Source organism: Camellia sinensis, chromosome 1 (assembly GCF_055761805.1).
Source record: "Camellia sinensis isolate YWXY chromosome 1, ASM5576180v1, whole genome shotgun sequence".
In the NCBI taxonomy this organism is placed as follows: Eukaryota; Viridiplantae; Streptophyta; class Magnoliopsida; order Ericales; family Theaceae; genus Camellia; species Camellia sinensis.
The window spans coordinates 45559181-45576484 of NC_138961.1; the positions used below are offsets into that span (position 1 = coordinate 45559181).

The 17304-nt window shown below is 35.9% G+C and overlaps 2 protein-coding genes across 3 annotated transcripts; one reads left to right on the forward strand and one right to left on the reverse strand.

Annotated features, from left to right (window-relative positions):
* The first annotated feature begins 1800 nt into the window (after positions 1–1800).
* Positions 1801–7596, forward strand: LOC114287342 (protein SMAX1-LIKE 8). 2 transcript variants are annotated; one of them, XM_028230664.2, is made up of 3 exons: positions 1801–3374; positions 4821–5065; positions 5544–7596. In XM_028230664.2, the coding sequence occupies exons 1-3, from the start codon at positions 2155–2157 to the stop codon at positions 7355–7357; spliced, it is 3279 nt and encodes a 1092-aa protein (XP_028086465.2). In that variant the 5' UTR covers positions 1801–2154; the 3' UTR covers positions 7358–7596. The 2 variants fall into 2 exon arrangements, with proteins under 2 accessions (XP_028086465.2, XP_028086466.2); XM_028230665.2 differs by having other exon boundaries at positions 1817–3374; positions 4821–5067; positions 5549–7596.
* Positions 7597–15495: 7899 nt separating this feature from the next.
* On the reverse strand, positions 15496–17086 carry LOC114295625 (uncharacterized). Its single transcript, XM_082877425.1, has 3 exons — positions 16955–17086; positions 16460–16827; positions 15496–15637 (listed from the first exon to the last, which is right to left on the reverse strand). Exons 1-3 carry the CDS (start codon positions 17084–17086, stop codon positions 15496–15498), a joined length of 642 nt encoding a protein of 213 aa, XP_082733551.1.
* Positions 17087–17304: the final 218 nt, after the last annotated feature.

Genomic DNA, 17304 nt, shown 5'->3' on the forward strand with positions numbered 1-17304 from the left:
CGGCCTACTCTGCGGCTCAGCATAGCCAGTGTTATTTGAGTCATGTGGTAGTTCGGCCATGGTAAAAACCATCTCACTTGGTTTAAGCAGTGAGGGGGTGTTGAAGGATAAGCATTATCTTTCAGGAGTATGAATCCTAGGAGGACTCTACATGGAGGAGTAGAAGTCCTACTAGGATTGTGCCACGCGAAACCTATAAAAGCTCATAAACATCACCTTGGGAGAGGTAATACACAACTTTGCTTTCTGAATTCACAAAGCTTTATCTATTTGTCAGGTTTGCTGACTTAGGCATCGAAGAGGTTTTCGTCAAACACCCGCCGGCTAGCTCACGTTTGTGTTTTCAGGAGATAAGGCGACGTCGTACGGAAGAGCACAGACTTGATCAACAGGATTATACGAGAAGATTTATTTCCTTCCTGTACAGAGCTCAAGCCTATTCTCAAACGGTTTTGTTTATTTGCACCCTTACTTGTGATTGTGAGTCTTCTTGAATAATCATGAAATATATAAATGATCTCTAATTAATTAACAAAAAAAAAAAAAAACTTTGTTAATCAACCCCAAAAGTGGTGGCAATACTGTAATATTCAGTTCTGAGTTAACTCAACTTATATGGCAGTACTATCAAGATTAACTGTTTCTCTGTTCCTTCTAAAAATAGCTCATTTTCAGTGTCATTGTTGTTCCACTGAGAGTTTCGCTTCTTTTGAGAATTAGGTAAAATATCAATAAAAATAAAAATAAATAAAAAAAATAATAGATGATTACTTTGGAAACACGGTTAAAAATTAGTATTTAGTTTTTTTAAATCATTTTGTTTGATTTTGCTTTTTAGAAAATTTTATTTTTTTATTTTTATTAAATTTTTTTAATATTTTAAGTAATTTTTTTATTTTTTAGACAACTTAACATAAATACACTTAAAAAGTATAATATTTATAAAAAAAATCTTTAAAAAACTCGTTAAATACCAAAAATATAAAAAAAAAATTAAAAATTTAGTACATATTTCGTATTTTACATATTTATTAATTTTTTAAAATATTTTTTCACTAATTTTTTGCTATTTAGATACATGTAATTAAGGTACATCTAAGAACATCCGCATCAGCCTTAGCGAATTTTGAGTCAAATTATAACTGAAAAAGTCATTTTCATATTTTAGCTAGTCACCCACTGCATCAAACTCTCTATTTTAACTCAATCCTATTAAAATATTTGTTATTCTTTTTTTTTTATAATTAAATTGATGACCTATCAACCAAACAATTCTTATGTTTTACATAAGATAAAATTGGAGGAAATGTAAAAAAAAAAAAAATAAATAAAAAATTGGCGTTGACCGGCCGGACGTTCGGCTCGACTTTCGGCCGGACGTCCAGTTACATCCAAATCGCGTGTTATAGCGATGAACAGTTCCTCGCTTCATCAGACGAGTTACTGTAGCAAATTTAACAAAAAATTGCTGAGACTGATAGAGGAAGGATTTGATGATTTGTTATTTATATTTTAACTTTTTGTTAATTTAAAGATACTGATGCTGATACTCTAACAAAGTAAAAAAATTGTTTAAAATTTTAAAAATATTCACTAAAAATAAAAAAAAACTCAATTTTTAGAAAAATTAGATTCAAAAACAAAAACCAAACATTGTGATTATCTCTTTATGTTTTTTTACACTTTTTTTTTATAAAAAATTAAAAATAACTTTTAACATACTTTTAAAAAATAAGCTTAAATAAGTAAATTAATTAATAATTTTTTTTTTTAATGACCAAAATAAACCCAAGTGGACACAGCATCTCTCTATCTCGTCCCCAACCCAGTTTCTTGTTCCTTCAAATGCCCCCAAGCATGGACCCCACACCTCTCAACACCCATCACCATCACCATCATCTCCCTCCACCATCACCACCACCACCAAACAGCAGCACCACCACCTCCACCTCCACCACCAACAATGCCCCCTCCTTCTCCTCCTTCCCTTCTCTCTCATCTCCAATAAATAATCAAAAACCCATTTCATAAGTACACACATAAATCCACACACACACACACACACACACACACACACAAGCTCTTACCCATCTCCAATTTTTTATTAGCATAATCAGGAAATCATTTTTCATCCTATTTTTATGTTAGCCGGCGATGCCGACGCCGGTTAGCGCCGCCAGGCAATGCTTGACTCCGGAAGCGGCTCACGCCCTCGACGAAGCGGTCTCCGTCGCGCGCCGCCGCGCCCACGCCCAAACAACGTCGCTCCACGCTGTCTCCGCCCTCCTCTCTCTTCCTTCCTCCGCCTTACGCGAGTCGTGCGGTCGAGCGCGAAACAGCGCGTACTCGGCTCGAATTCAGTTCAAAGCTCTCGAGCTCTGTTTAGGTGTCTCTCTGGACCGACTTCCCTCTTCGCCGCCGCAGAGGGCGGCGGAGGAGCCGCCGGTTTCGAACTCCCTCATGGCGGCGATCAAGAGGTCTCAGGCGAACCAGAGAAGACAACCCGAGAGCTTTCATTTGTACCAGCAACAGCAGATTCAGCAGCAAACGACGTCGTCTTCTTCGTCGGTTTCGATGGTGAAAGTTGAGCTTCAGAATCTGATTCTCTCGATTCTTGATGACCCAGTTGTGAGTAGAGTCTTTGGTGAAGCTGGGTTTCGAAGCTGTGATATCAAATTAGCTATTCTTCGACCTGTTCATCAACTTCTCAGGTATTCGCGATTCAGGGCACCCCCTATGTTTCTCTGCAATTTGACTGCTGATAAGGACTTGAATCGCAGGGGTTTTAGTTTCCCATTCTTGGGTTTTCCCGGGATTTCGAACGGTTCCGATGACAATTCTAAGAGAATTGGGGACGTTTTGGTGAAGAACAAGGGTCGAAATCCGCTTCTTATCGGTGTTTCCGCCACTGATTCCCTTCGGAGTTTCTGTGAACTTGTTGAGAGAAGAAAAGGAGGGTGTGTTTTGCCAGTGGAAATTTACGGGTTGAGTGTGATTCGCATCGAAAATGATGTTTCCAAGCTTGTCAATGAGAATTGTAATCAGGATTTGGTGAAATTGAAGTTTGGGGAAGTGGGTGAATTGGTGGAACATTGTATTGGACCTGGTGTGGTTATCAGTTATGGTGATTTGAAGGTGTTGATCGGGGACGATGACTCGGTGGTTTCTGTTGCTGCGAGCTGCGTTGTAAGAGAATTGACGAGGTTATTGGATGTTCATGGAGGAAAGGTGTGGTTGATTGGGGCTGCAGGGACTTATGAGACATATTTGAAGTTTTTGAATAGATTTCCATCTGTTGAGAAAGATTGGGATTTGCAGCTCTTACCCATCACTTCTCTTAGGCCTAACATGGCAGAGTCATACCCTAGATCAAGGTGAGTACCCACTTTCCTACTGTGTGTTGTTAATTCAGCTTTTTATCATTCATTTTTACCTGGCGTACTCTTCTTTCTATGTATGAAATTGATATTGTATATTTATATTGAATTAGCTATGCAGTCCAAGAGTTCTTGATCTCTTCTCTGAACTGTAATTTTGTAGGGTATTAAATATTAAAACGCACGGAGATGAGATTTGTGGTATCTTTGGATCATTTTAGGTCAATTTAACTTCAATTATTACCACAACAAACTTCTTGACACAGATTTTGACGTTAGTTTTGTTCATTTGAGGTGAAACTCAGGGGTTCTGTGGCGGGTTTTTAAAAATAAAATTTCAGTTTCAGTGCAAAGCAGTCTTTGTAGTTCTTTGCTCAAAGATAATTTGAACATGAATCTCTTAATCCAAACTGGTTTAATTAGTTTAATTCTAAGTTCATTATCCAATTAGCACACATGTAGAATCATGTAGAGAGTAATTACAAGAGAAAGACAGGATTTTATGTGGATAATTCAAATTTGGGAAGAAAAATATGAACCCTACTAGTTGTCAAAGATCAACTACACTTGCAAGATTGAGACACAAGATCCTATCTACTCAGTCCAGATCAGTTTCGTAGTTTTGGTCTTCAACCTTGTCTATCCAATCTCACATGTATTCCTAATGTTCACTAAATGTGTCTTGAACACACGAACATATCAGCTCCACGCCTAGAGCAATGCATGTGCCACTAAATCTAATGCAGTACGTGCTACCAAAACACTTGCACTCGTATAAGTTGTAGTAATCTCTTAAGAATATGAAAGAAGAACAGTGGGCTATAAATACACACATCCCCGAACCTAAGCTTTTACTATTTAATAAGGATATGCACATCCATTGCACCATCTCTCTCTAAGCAAGACATCTCTCACTGTCTAAACTGGATGCCTAGTTCCTACCTACTCAAATACTTTAATTATTTTGTAATTTGCTCAACATTCCCGTTGGCATCTCTCTGCAGAAGGTGGAATTTTACTTTTATGTACTGCTCATAATGGCGTGTCTCAGATAAATGCTTCCATCTATTCATCTCTCATACATTTGTTAGTTGAAGTTGCGTATGCGTACGTGGCACGCTGGGACTTGGAGTGGTCAGATTACATCTTCTTCCCTTGAGAATTTCTCAAGACAACTATCCTAATTCTTTTGTTTAAAACAAGCATTTTACGTAGTGGAGAAAAAGTTCATTTCTGTTTACCATTTGTAACCATCATTATGTTTTCCATTTTCCTCATTAGGTTTTGGAAAAATACCAAAATGTTCTTGGATGTGTTTTACTCTGTTGTTTGACTTGTTCTCTCTTTTATTTTGTTTATTGAGTGTTCAATTTTGTAAAAGTTTTTCTTTCATTATTTTTGCCAACTTGATCTCATAGCTCAATGTTCATGATATACTTGCAGCTTGATGGAGTCCTTTGTTCCATTTGGTGGGTTCTTTTCTACATCTGCTGATTTGAAGAGCCCATTAGGTGGCTCATACCAATGTCTATCCCGCTGTCATCTCTGCAATGAAAAGTGCGAACAAGAAGTATCTGCCGTTGCAAAGGGAGGATTCACTGCTTCAGTTGCAGAACAGAACCAATCTAGCTTACCTTCTTGGTTGCAGATGACTGAACTCAGCACAAACAGGGGATTGGATTTTGAAGGTGTGGGTAAAACTGTTGTTTTGATTTTTCTTTTTGGTCACCCAATGGATATGTGCTTTCATTTGTTGGTTATATGATGTCCTATCAATGAGTGCTGAGCGAAGTGAGGAAATATTTCAAGATTTTCAAATAAAATGTCAACTATAGGATTGCTTAAACCTCCTAAAGTGGGTATTATCACTGTGTGATATAAGGCTATGGCCTCTCTTTAAAGGACATATACACACACACACACACACACACAGACAAAGGCATGATTGGGTGAATGCTGCAAACCTTATTGTCCACCCATCAGCACCATTTTAAATTATAATTTTGTGTAAATGTTATAGAAACCCATGTGATTGGATCTAGTGCAGTGAGTTTTTAGTGAATAAACTTTTTGTTGGTAACCATAAATTTTACAGCCAAAATATGGGATGTACTAAGTAAAAAGAAGTTTTGATATTCATGTAAAAACCAGTTTTAATCTTTTCAGTGCAGGCCAGAGATGATGGTTTGACGTTGAGTGCTAAAGTCAAAGGGCTGCAAAGGAAATGGGACAATATCTGCCAGCGTCTTCATCATTCTGAACAACTGACAAAGACAAATACTTATCAAGTGGGTTCTCAAGTTTCATCTGTTGTGGGATATCGAGTTGGTGGTGACAAGAAAGAAAATGCCGATAACCAGAGTAGCAACGAGACAAATGCATCTTCAAATGCAAGTGGATGCAGAAAGGTTACTTCATGCACGTCAATGGATATACAACAACAAATTTGTAGATCACAACTGAGCGTTCCACTTCCCGGAGTTTCAAAGGATATGGATTCAAATTTCTTATCCAAACCGAGGGAAAAAACTTCAGAATCTGAAGATCTTGAGCTAGTCGGGCTCGGGTCTCCTTTGAGTTTGTCCAATTCTAGTGTCGGTGATGCTCATACATCTCCACATTCTGCTACATCCGTGACTACAGATTTAGGTTTGGGAACATACTCTGCATCTACAATTAGGGAACCGAAGAAACCCACAAATCAGACTACAGATCTTGATTTGGCAACTGTGAGTACCTTCAACCACCCAGCTCAATCTTCATCAGGCTCTTGTCTTGTTTTTGACAGGCAGTTTGATCAGAGGGATTTCAAGATGCTGTATAGGGCGCTGAGTGAAAGGATCAGCTGGCAAGAGGAAGCGGTAAGTGCTATTAGCCAAGCAATAGCTCGTTGCAGGACAAGAAATGAAAAGCGCTTTGGTGCAACTGTGAGAGGAGATATATGGTTCACTTTCCTCGGACCTGATAGCTTCAGTAAGAGGAGAATTGCGTCTTCCCTCGTTGAGATATTATACGGAAATAGGGGAAACTTTATCTCTGTGGATCTAAGTTCCCAAGAATTGAATGGTTATGATGTGAAGTTCAGAGGAAAAACTGTGGTTGATTATGTTGTAGGGGAATTGAGCAAGAAACCGTTGTCTGTTGTGTTCCTTGAAAATATTGACAAGGCCGATGTGATCACTCAGAATAGCTTATCACAAGCCAGGAGGACTGGAAGATTTTTGGACTCGTATAGAAGAGAAGTAGTTATCCATAACACGGTCTTTGTGACAACCTCAAGATTCACAAAAGGCGATAAATTTCTCTCTTCTGCAGAGGAAACTGGAAACTATTCTGAGGAAAGTATATTAAGAGCAAAGGGATGGGCAATTCAGATGGTAATTAATCATGCTCTTGGGAATGGTGTCATCAACAATAACACAAGGAAATTCATCTCAAGCCCGGTCATTTTGAATAAAAGAAAGTCAATTGGTACCAGTGAAATCATAGAAGAGAGTGAAACTTCAGAAATGGCAAAACGGGCTCACAAGGCATCAAACATGCATCTGGACTTGAATCTCCCTGCTGAGGAGATTGAAATTCACAACACTGAATGTGGGTCCGAAAACTTCAAGGTTTGGTTAGAGGACTTTGTTGAATTAGTGGATGAAACGGTAGTTTTCAAGCCATTTGATTTCGATAAACTTGCAGAGAAAATATCCAAGGAGATTAGTGAGTGCTTCCATAAGATTGTTGGCTCAGACTGTTCGTTGGAGATCGATTCAAAAGTCATGGAGCAGATTCTTGCAGCCTCATGTCTATCAGAAAACAATAAAGTCAACGATTGGATCGAGCAGGTTCTTGGTAGTGGGTTTATAGAAGCTCAAAAAAGGTACAACCTCACAACTCCTTGTGCTGTGAAACTTGTTACATGTGAGGGCCTTTTTTCAAAGGAGCAAGCACCAGGAATTCCCCTTCCTGCTAGAATCGTTGTGAACTAATGTAATGTCCTCACAGCCATTTTCTTGTAATTAGATGTATAATCTAGTGTTGTTAGCATCTAGAAATCTGTGTTTTTTTTAGCTTGTTAGTCACGTATTGTATTGGGTTTTTCGAGGGTGTGTGTGTGTAATACATATAGACTGCAACTACAGCATGTGATTAGCTTTCCTAGGGTCTGAATCAGTTGTGTTGTAGCTGATTGTTGTTCCATAATATAATTTGCTTGCACCATTGTGTATGTACATGCTCTTCATTTAGCTGAAATGTAGTTGATAGACAAGGCAGAGCCAATAATGAGTATGAGATTGTGCCATTCTTGTTTGTTTATTTGTTTTTGTCTGTCTTGTTTCCTAACTTTTTTGTTGTGGAAAAAAAATAAAAAATAAATAAATAATAAAAAAAAATCTGAATGTGACAGTAGCATGTTGGTGATGGCTAGTTCATACAATTGTGTCATTGCTCTCATTTTTTTGTTCCTTTCAGTGTATTTGGCTTTTCTTCTCTTTTAGTATATGATTGTTTCCCTCCATTCATTGCACACGGCAGAAAATGACCCTTGATGCTTTTACTGTGCAATTATATCGCAATCATGTGGATGGGCAGGTTCTAATATCATTAGTAACAATCTGTAATAACCTAAGGGTTTGGCTTAGTGTAAGGAGAAAGCAACCAAAGGGCTTATGATTCAAGAGGTTGCAAGTTTGGAAGCTTAACATCTCAAACCTTAGAGCCACTAGAGGTTTGTTCGATTGTTAACTTCAGAGTCTCGGGATTAGTTGAGATGCGTTTAAGTTGATCTGCACACCCCGGTTATCTCTCGGGATTAGGTTATCTCTCGGGATTAGTTGAGATGCGTTTAAGTTAATCCGCACACCCTGGTTATCTATAAAAAAAAAAAATTTAAAAATCCTTAATGTTCTGTTTGATGGAAATCTTTGGTGAACGATGACGAAAATCGAACAATGAGGTGGTGGCGGCAATGGCGGGTAGGCAACAATGGCAGTGGTGTGAGTGGTTGCAGTGGCGGCAAGCGGTAGATCATGATGGTGGTGATGTATGGTGGTGGTGTGAAGTTTTAAAAATGATAGAAAAATGAGAGAAGAAAGGGAGAGGGAGAGGGAGAGGGAGAATAAAGAGAGAAGGTATTTAATGAGGGCATAAAGGCATTTAAAGACTTTGGTGTATATGAAAAATCTCCGAAACCTAATGGATAATAAGTTGATAAAGTAGGACCAACTAGTAATATCTCCTTATTAAAATTTTAAAAAATACAATAAGCAAAATAATTTTGACATAATTACATTAAGATTTCTTAAAATTTTAATTCATATAACATTCAACTCCTTTTTAATCAATAATTTATTAGTTATTTGAAGGAAAATATTATGTTGTTATATTTTTTACATAAAAATATATACTTTACGTTGTGTATTTTTTATATTTTCGCACCATCTGTATTAGTCTCGATTCATTTAACCTTACAAAAAAAAATCAATTAATTATATCAAAATTGTAGAACTCATTGTATTTTTTTAAACCTCACAGTTTAATTTACTCTAAAATATATAATATAAATTAAAATCACAATAAGCATAAATGTCATAATTATATGAATTAGTGTAATTTTTTTTAAACATTAAAGGCTTGTTTGAGAACTTTAATTTTTACCTAAAAAGTATAAAAATTGCTGTAATTTATCAAATTATTCTCCTTACTTTTATACGTATTTTTGTAAAAAGTATAAAAATTACTAAAAAAAATTAATTCTTAAACACTCCTAAAAAGAGAAAGAAAATGTTTAAAACTCACAAAAAATCTTTTACAATTTTATTCACAATGATGTGGCCTGATACATCTATCATATACTCAATTGTATATGACATAGATCTCTTGCCACATCATTGTGGATAATTTTAGAGATTTAAATTGAAGTTCAAATCCTTTGTCGGGCTACCCTGTAGGTAGCGAAAACGACGTCGTTTTGGACCTAAATTCAATTTATTTTTATTTTTTTTTCCATTTCCCCCCTCATTTTCCTTTCTCCCTAAATCGTTGAGACAGCCCTAACCCTTAAGAAAGAGGCGAACTCAAACAACTCCAATGTAGAAAAGGGTGGGCGACGGTGACTTTGGCGACGATGACAACTGTAGCAAGGCGAGATGAAGCGGCGGTGAGGTCTCCCCTTCTATCTTCATTCTCATGTGGTATTTCCATATATATGATTTCTTGGGTTTCCCAAACACATTATATGCATACAAATGTTAGAGATTGAAAACAAACCAAACAAAATTAAAGAAACCTAGATATGAAAGAAAGGGAAAAAAGAGGGAGAGAAAGAGGAGGAAATGAGAGAGAAGTCAACCTCTGTTTGCCGTCGCCTAGATTTCATAGCCATCTCCTAGCATCGGCGGTTTGCCGTTGCCTCATCAACCTCTGTTTGTCGTCGCCTCCCTTCACCATTGCTCTGTGTTGTCTGATTTTCGCTACAATGTGTTTAACAGGTTAGGGTTCAATGGAACGAGAGAGCGAAAGGAAAATAAGGAGAAACATGGGGAGGGGGAATTTAAAAATTTTGAATTGTAGCCAAAATGGCCGGCAGAGGATCAGAACTCTCTAAATTGTGAGTTTCTAGCATTACTCAAAAAAGAATTATCCTAAAATATTAGGGGGTGTTTGACAACTTAGGTTTAGGCTAAAATAGTCAATAAAGGCAAAATAGACTATAATAGTTAATAAGACAAATGTCACATCTAAATCATAATCATTTCACTTTTTCTCTCACAACCATTAAATCAATTAAAAAAAAAAATCAACTATTATTCCAAACAAAACTTTTTTAGTCGGGCTGAAATAATAAAAAAGTTAAAAAATCAACTAAAATAACTAGCTTCCCAAACCATCCCATAATAAGAAAATTAAAAAGTTTTCCTAAACCTAGGATGTAGGAGCTCCTACATTCCAAGTAAATCGGCGCTTTAAGATTGGCAAAGAGATTGCACAATTCAAGAAAACTTGTATTTGGAACCCTAGTTATATTAGATAACGTATTTATCTGTGTTGGATGACTTAGAGCATCTCTAACGGTTCAGTATTTTTTTAATCCAATCTGAGTAAAAAAATGACGATTTCCTTAATCTGATACGAGTTGTTCCAACAGGTGCATTGTAGCTTGCATCAAAAGGGCGGGGACGTCCGGCAGGACGATTGGCCGGTCGACCGGACAAGGCACTGAAATTTTTTTTTCCCTTCCATGAGAAAGCTCTCATCACTACTTCATATGTATGTGTTCTCGTGATAATTCATGTCATGGATCATAATATGTTAGATTGAATAAATGTAAGCAAGAAACAGAATGTTTGCTTAGATGTTTGCCTTTGAAGCCAGAGGCTGCTGCTTTTGGAGGTGAAACACTGGGGAAGAAAGCAAGCAAGAAACAGAATGAGGAAAAGATTAAGAAAAAGATACAAATGTGGTCAACCTCTTAGTGTAAAATTTTCACAAAATTTTGCTTGAAGTGGTCATCCGGTAGGACATCTGGCTAGACGTCCGGGCGGTCGTCCGGTAGGTCTACACTCAACGGCTATACACAGTAAATTGGTGAAAGGAGCTAGAGATCTTCAGTTTGGTGAAAAGTTTGAGGCGTTCTCAATTTGATATCATTTTGGTGAAACTGTTGAAGCACAAAAAGTAGAACTTTTTCACCAAATTTGAATTTAATGATGGATTTGATGAATGGTTGGAAATAGTCTTTTGAGCTGATTTTTATTTATTTATTTTCAGTACAATCAAATTGCTCCACAACTATACTGCACAATTAGTATCGATTGAAAATTTACATAATTAGACAACATTGTGTGCCATAGAATTTTATTAACAAAAATAAGTATGTCTGGTTTTATTTTTGAATTTTTTTATTTCCTTTTATATTTTGTCTTTAGTTTTAGTAACTTTTTCATAATTTAGTTAATTTTTTAATTTTTTTTATATGCGATGCATTTTAAAATATTTGTGAAGAAATCTAAAAAAAATAAAATAAATAAATAAATAACTAAAAAAGCCAACTAAATAAATAAATAAAAACAAAAAATGGCATATCTTAGTGGGGTTTTTTTTTTTTTTTTTGTGTGTGTGTGTGCGCGCGTGTGTGTGTGTGTGAATTTTTTCTATGTTTTTAAGATATATAATGTTGGCAAGTTTTGGTACACCCCCCATTTCATTACCCCCAATTGCACCTCTAATAATGTGGCAAAGAAGTAGAGCCCATATAATAGAAGATGTAATAAATCAAAAATTAACACTTACCATTCCATATCATTGGGCTTAAAATTGTGGGGAGTTTAACGAGGGTCCCAAACATTTTCCAATGTTGGCTAATGCATGTAAATTTTCAACATATTAGTTGTGTAATATGATTGTGGAACAATTTGATGGTAAAAAGAAAAGAAAAAAATATTTAGGTGATGGATCATTCAAATTTATTAAAATTGAATTATATATTTTTAAATTATGATTTGATTACAAAATATATATATACACAAGTTATCAAAAGTAATTAAAATTTTAAATACATATTTAATTTTTTGACCAATTTTAACCAGTCTTTGGAGGAAAACCTTTTCCATAAAGAATACAATCACCCAATTATTTTTCCAAAACTAGGTCTATTTGGAGACTAAATATTTTAGTTAAAAAGTTATTACAAGTTGTAATATCACTTTCTTTATTTTTGCATATTTTTTTATTATTAAAAGTTAAAAAATTATTAAAATAGTTTTTTTTTTAACTGACTAACTCGTTTGGGAACATTACTTTTTAATCTAAAATTCAAGAAGTAAATAAATTATACAAAAAAATCAAAGATTCTCTTTTCTTTATATTTTTTACACATTTTTTCGTAAAAAATTAAAAAGTCGTCACAAACATATTATTTTTTTTAACCTCATATTAGAACAAAAAAAACTAAAAAGTTACTAAATTAGCCTCCGTTTGGGAAGTGGGTCGGCTTTTTGGCTTTTTGACTATTTTAACCTGAACTATTTTAGCTTGGTTTGGGAAGGGCTTTTTGGCTTTTTTGACTTTTTGGCTTTTTGGTGAGGTGTCATCCTGTTAAATTACCAAATTGCCTTTTTTTTAATTTTTTATTTTGGGTTTGGATTTGGCATATTTTCCGTTTTTTTTTTTTTTAACAATTTTGGCTTTTTGCTTAAATTTTTTTTTTTTTTTTTTTTTGGTTTGGATTTGGCATATTTTAGTTATTTTTTTATTTTAATTTTTTTATGTTGGGTTTCAATTTGGCGTATTTTGCTATATATATATATATATATATATTTTTTTTTTGGGGTTTGGATTTGGCATTTTTGGCTATTTTTTTTTTTTTTTTGTATGTTGGGTTTCGATCTGCCGAATTTTGCTTAAATTTTGTATTTTTTATTTTTTTTTAATTTTGGGTTTGGATTTGCCATATTTTGGTTCTTCTTTTTATTTTAATTTTTTTATGATGGGTTTCGATTTGGCATTTTTTGCTTCTTTTTTTTTTTTTTGTGGGGGTTTGGATTTGGGATTTTTTGCTTAATTTTTTTTTTTGACATTTTTTTGTATGTTGGGTTTCGATCTGCCGAATTTTGCAAATCCAATTTTTTAATTTTTTATTTCTTTTTTTTTTTTGAGTTTGGATTTGGCGGATTTTGCTTTAATTTTTTTTTTCTTTTCATTTTTTTTATTTTGCGTTTGGATTTTTCGTATTTTGCTTAATTTTTTTTTCTGTTACTTTTTTTAATTTTGGGTTTGGATTTGGCGTATTGTGCTTAAATTTTTCGATTTTTTTTTTGGAATTTATGTTTTTGTCTTTTTGTTGTTGTTTTTTTTTACATTAATTAGTTCTTGTTCTTCATTTTTATTGGTATACAATAACCTTTTTTTTAATATATTTATGTGTTTCATTTATTTGTAAATTACGTCGCGAATGGTAATTTATGTTTTCATGTTTTTGTTGTAAAATATTTATTGAATGTGGCGTAATTTTGTCGTTATTTTTTCAAAATTTACGATTTTGTCATTGTCTTATTCACTCACATTAATTTGTTTTTATATTTAGAAAATGGATTTTCTCTCGTTTTATTTATTTGTAAACGACGTGGCAAATGGTAATTTCTGTTTTTTTCTTCTTTTTTTCCCTTTTTTTTTGGATGAGGCCTATGTTTGTCGTTCTTCTTTTTTTAATTTATGTTTCCGTAATTTTTTTTAATTTGTATACAGTACTTTGTTATTATATTTGACAAATCAGTTTTCGTCATGCTTATTTTATCTGTAAATTACGTGACAAATGCTAATTTCGGTTGGTTTTTTTGTTTGGAAAAACGTTTTTTTATGTCATTTATTCAAAATGCAATGGAAAATTATATATTGCCGTGGCACATGTCAAAAAATCTACAGTCTGTTTTGGTTTTCTTGTTGTTTTCAACTTCTGTTTTTATGTTTTTAATTGACGTCGCACATGACAATTTCTGTATTAGTTTTCTTTTTCATTTGGTTTTATTTGTTTCACCTTTTTTTGTTTTTCGAAAAGCTAAATTCGTATGGATTGTTGTTTTCGAAAGTTAGGCACGTTACCAACTGGAAGGGGTTACATTCCCGTGGAAACTCATACATATTGTATATGATAATATATTTGAATACAGTCTGTTCCACGTGTGTCATTATGTGACAACCATACGAAAATTATTTCGACTATTATATATTTCCTAACATTCCGTTATTACGCATGTAACATAATTTGTCGCGTATGTGAAAGCGCACCAATGCCATATGGGGGTCCTTATCCCCAACCATTAAATCATCATCGTCATGTTCAACTTCTGGTATGGCATTTACTATTGTCATAGCCTCTTTCTCGTCACAGATTGGCTGAACAGTTGTTGGGTTACCTGTGTTTCGCCGTATATAATTATGTAATGCCATTGACGCACCTACTAACTGAACTTGCACATTTGCAAAGTCATACCGAGACATGTCTCGAATAAACCCCCATCGATTTTTCCAGGCACCAAAAGTGCGTTCCACCACACTGCGTAAGGACGAGTGCACTTTGTTAAATAATTCCCTTGGCGTGTTTGCCGTCGTGTTTCGTGCAATACGTCGAAATTCTTGTTGGTGGTAACGGTGGCCTTTGAATGGTGCTAAGTAACCAATCCGGTTTGGATAGCCAGAATCGACAAGATAATATTTGCCTGCAGACATGACAACAATGTATGACACCAAAACCGAACATTCTGCGTCATTTTCAAGTAACGCTGTTTCAGGAAAAATTTATAGCCCCCTACATGTAATAACAGGACGATGTGTTACCTTCGTCAGGATGTGGGAAGGGGACATTGTCATTTGTTAGTATCTTGTTGAATATGTGACTATCATGTATATTTCCTTCCCATCCGCAGGAAATGAATATGAAACACATGTCAAAATCGACAGCGGCCATGATATTTTGCGTGTGACAGTATTTCCTACCGAAATATGTTGCCGCATCTGGTCCCGTAACCCATGCACTGACATGTGTTCCGTCTATTGCGCCAATGCAGTCTTGCAAACAACCCAATTGTTTTGTTGCGTAAATGGGTAACAAGTGTTTGGTTTTTTTCCAGACGTCACGTGCAGTTAATAATAAAAACAAAATATAATTAATTGTCTTGATTTATATGTCAATAATGTTTTCCAGAAGTACCTTGAACGGTAGGTATTTTCGTCTAGATTGCACGTATGGATGTATATGATGTTGACTGTATGTGGGCCAGCAATGAACAACAGTGAACTCTTTCATGGAAGTTAATACGTTATGCACGTGCCTCGACACAGTCTCCCCGGAATGTTGGAACCGTTCTTGGATTTCCCAATTTTGCTTCCCTTTCAACACATGGATAAACATTGCAACGCTTTCTTCAACAGCTAAGCCATGTGGACGTTGCGAAACTTGTAACCCAAAATCATTTACTAATGTCTCACATAATGCGGCAAAAACTTCCTTCGGCATGCAAACATTTTCCTCAAATCAACCCATATGGCCCGCATATAGTTCGCATATCCATGTATTCCCGGTTAGTATTGAAGTGCGACACGGCGTTTTATCCATGTGTTTTTCGTACCATTATGTCGCATACTGGCATGCTTGTAGGAATGTGCAGTTCTGTTCTTGTTGCACCTGGACCGCAATTTGATTAAGCATTTCCGTTATTTCATCATTGTTGCTTCCATCCCAGGGATTCATCGCGTCTTCGTGGATGCGAAACCTACAAGAGTGGCAGTCTTTCAATCAGTTGGCAGGTGATTCATTGACTCAAATTATATTGAAGTTTGCAATTACAAAATGCCGACATTGTTTTTAATGTAAGTAATGTCGTCACCAATGTCATTTGGAACGCATAATCATATGAATTGCACAAAAAAAAGAAGCTGTTCAACTTATGCTTTATAGGGAGGCCATGGTGGTAACAACCACAAAACTAGCCAGCAAACTAAACTAACAATTGATAATATGCGACATATAGGCATTCAAAAGCGTGCAAGGAAAACGTAATTCCCTGTCTTAAAAATGGCCACACAAAATATTAAAACATAAACATCCCATTCATTTCCCAAAAACGAAGCACAGCCATGCTTCCGTTCCGTCAACCCATGCAGTTAACTAAAACTTTTGGTCACCATAGCTAGCAAGAAAAAAACAAAAACGACAGAATAAAAACATGCACACACCACCATCCTGTTTTAGTACAGTGCCAACAATACCATAAGTCAAAGTTTTAAAAAGGAAGAGAAGGACATGCATCTTCAACACTCGTAACACCGCTACATCACATCCGGCGACCCCCAAGCAGGTTTGCAAAAGGCGCCGACGCAGTACACTGGAGTTGCTTCTGTGTAAGCCATCCATGATGTGGTCGTCATCAGGTTGGCACATCATCACCTCCCGGTAATCGGCGTTATCCATAAGTGTGGAGGCGAAGTGGAATAACGGCGTACCAATCAGGGATGGAATACTGCTCAGTTTATGCATGCACTCCGAAATAGTGTATAGCGATTCGTTGCCTGTGAGGTGCCCCACCGTGACCTACTGATTCTTCGAATGCACCACATCTGTCAGATTGTTCATGCTTTTTGCAATAACGAACGCACCACTTGTTGCCTTCTTCGACTTTGAAACACTTGTTGATGGCGTCTTTCTTCTTTTTGGCTTTTCAATCGGAACATGCTCCAGTGAAGAATCTGAATCCACGTCATGTACTCCTGCGGGTATCGGATCAGTAAATGGCTGGGCTCCCAAACTACGCACTGAATCAAATGAGTCATCAGCAGCTTCAGGAAGTTTCTCTCCTGGGGTCCAATGGTGCTTCCCAGTAGCTGATGCCCCCATGAAGACCGTCTCCATCAAGTCACGGTATTCCAAGGTTTTTTTCCTGAACTTCGCACACGTCTTGTTGATCTGCAGAAATAGAGATATATGAAAGAGGCAGACGTTATATTTCATTTAATTAATTAAAAGTTAACTGAACAAGTCAAAAATGTACTGGTAAATGACATATATAAAAGTTGTTTGTACATGTACTTACTGATTCCATCTTGTCCCACCACTCCTCAGGTGCCTGAAACAAACCGGTGTCACAATCAAAGCCTATCCCAGACACTCCTTTGCTTGAATCCATCAACTTTGTCCACGCTTGCCACTCTTTTTTCAAGCTCATGTACTTATTCTTCAACTGTTTCAGTCCATGTTTTTTTCTTGTTTTTTTCTCAAATTTCCTTGCCAATGACTTGTACCCTGCTTGGCTGAGGACTAGGAATGGGCGTTTCCTTTACTAATCTCATTTGCAATCAACTGCAGGAAAACTCGGATTGAGTTACTGTCCCATGAGGCCTTGTGGCTGAACTGATTTTGTGTCTCTTCAAGACTGCTTGACTT

What these genes read in the sequence shown, in the direction of transcription:
- LOC114287342 (XM_028230664.2), top strand. Translation starts at nt 2,155, where the DNA reads ATGCCGACGCCGGTTAGCGCCGCCAGGCAATGCTTGACTCCGGAAGCG. An exon ending in GAGTCATACCCTAGATCAAG is followed by an intron (nt 3,375 to 4,820) that starts GTGAGTACCCAC and finishes ATATACTTGCAG; the next exon opens with CTTGATGGAGTCCTTTGTTC. An exon ending in CAGGGGATTGGATTTTGAAG is followed by an intron (nt 5,066 to 5,543) that starts GTGTGGGTAAAA and finishes TAATCTTTTCAG; the next exon opens with TGCAGGCCAGAGATGATGGT.
- LOC114295625 (XM_082877425.1), bottom strand. Translation starts at nt 17,086, where the DNA reads ATGAGCTTGAAAAAAGAGTGGCAAGCGTGGACAAAGTTGATGGATTCA. An exon ending in GGTGGGACAAGATGGAATCA is followed by an intron (nt 16,828 to 16,954) that starts GTAAGTACATGT and finishes CTATTTCTGCAG; the next exon opens with ATCAACAAGACGTGTGCGAA. An exon ending in GTGGTGCATTCGAAGAATCA is followed by an intron (nt 15,638 to 16,459) that starts GTAGGTCACGGT and finishes CCACTCTTGTAG; the next exon opens with GTTTCGCATCCACGAAGACG.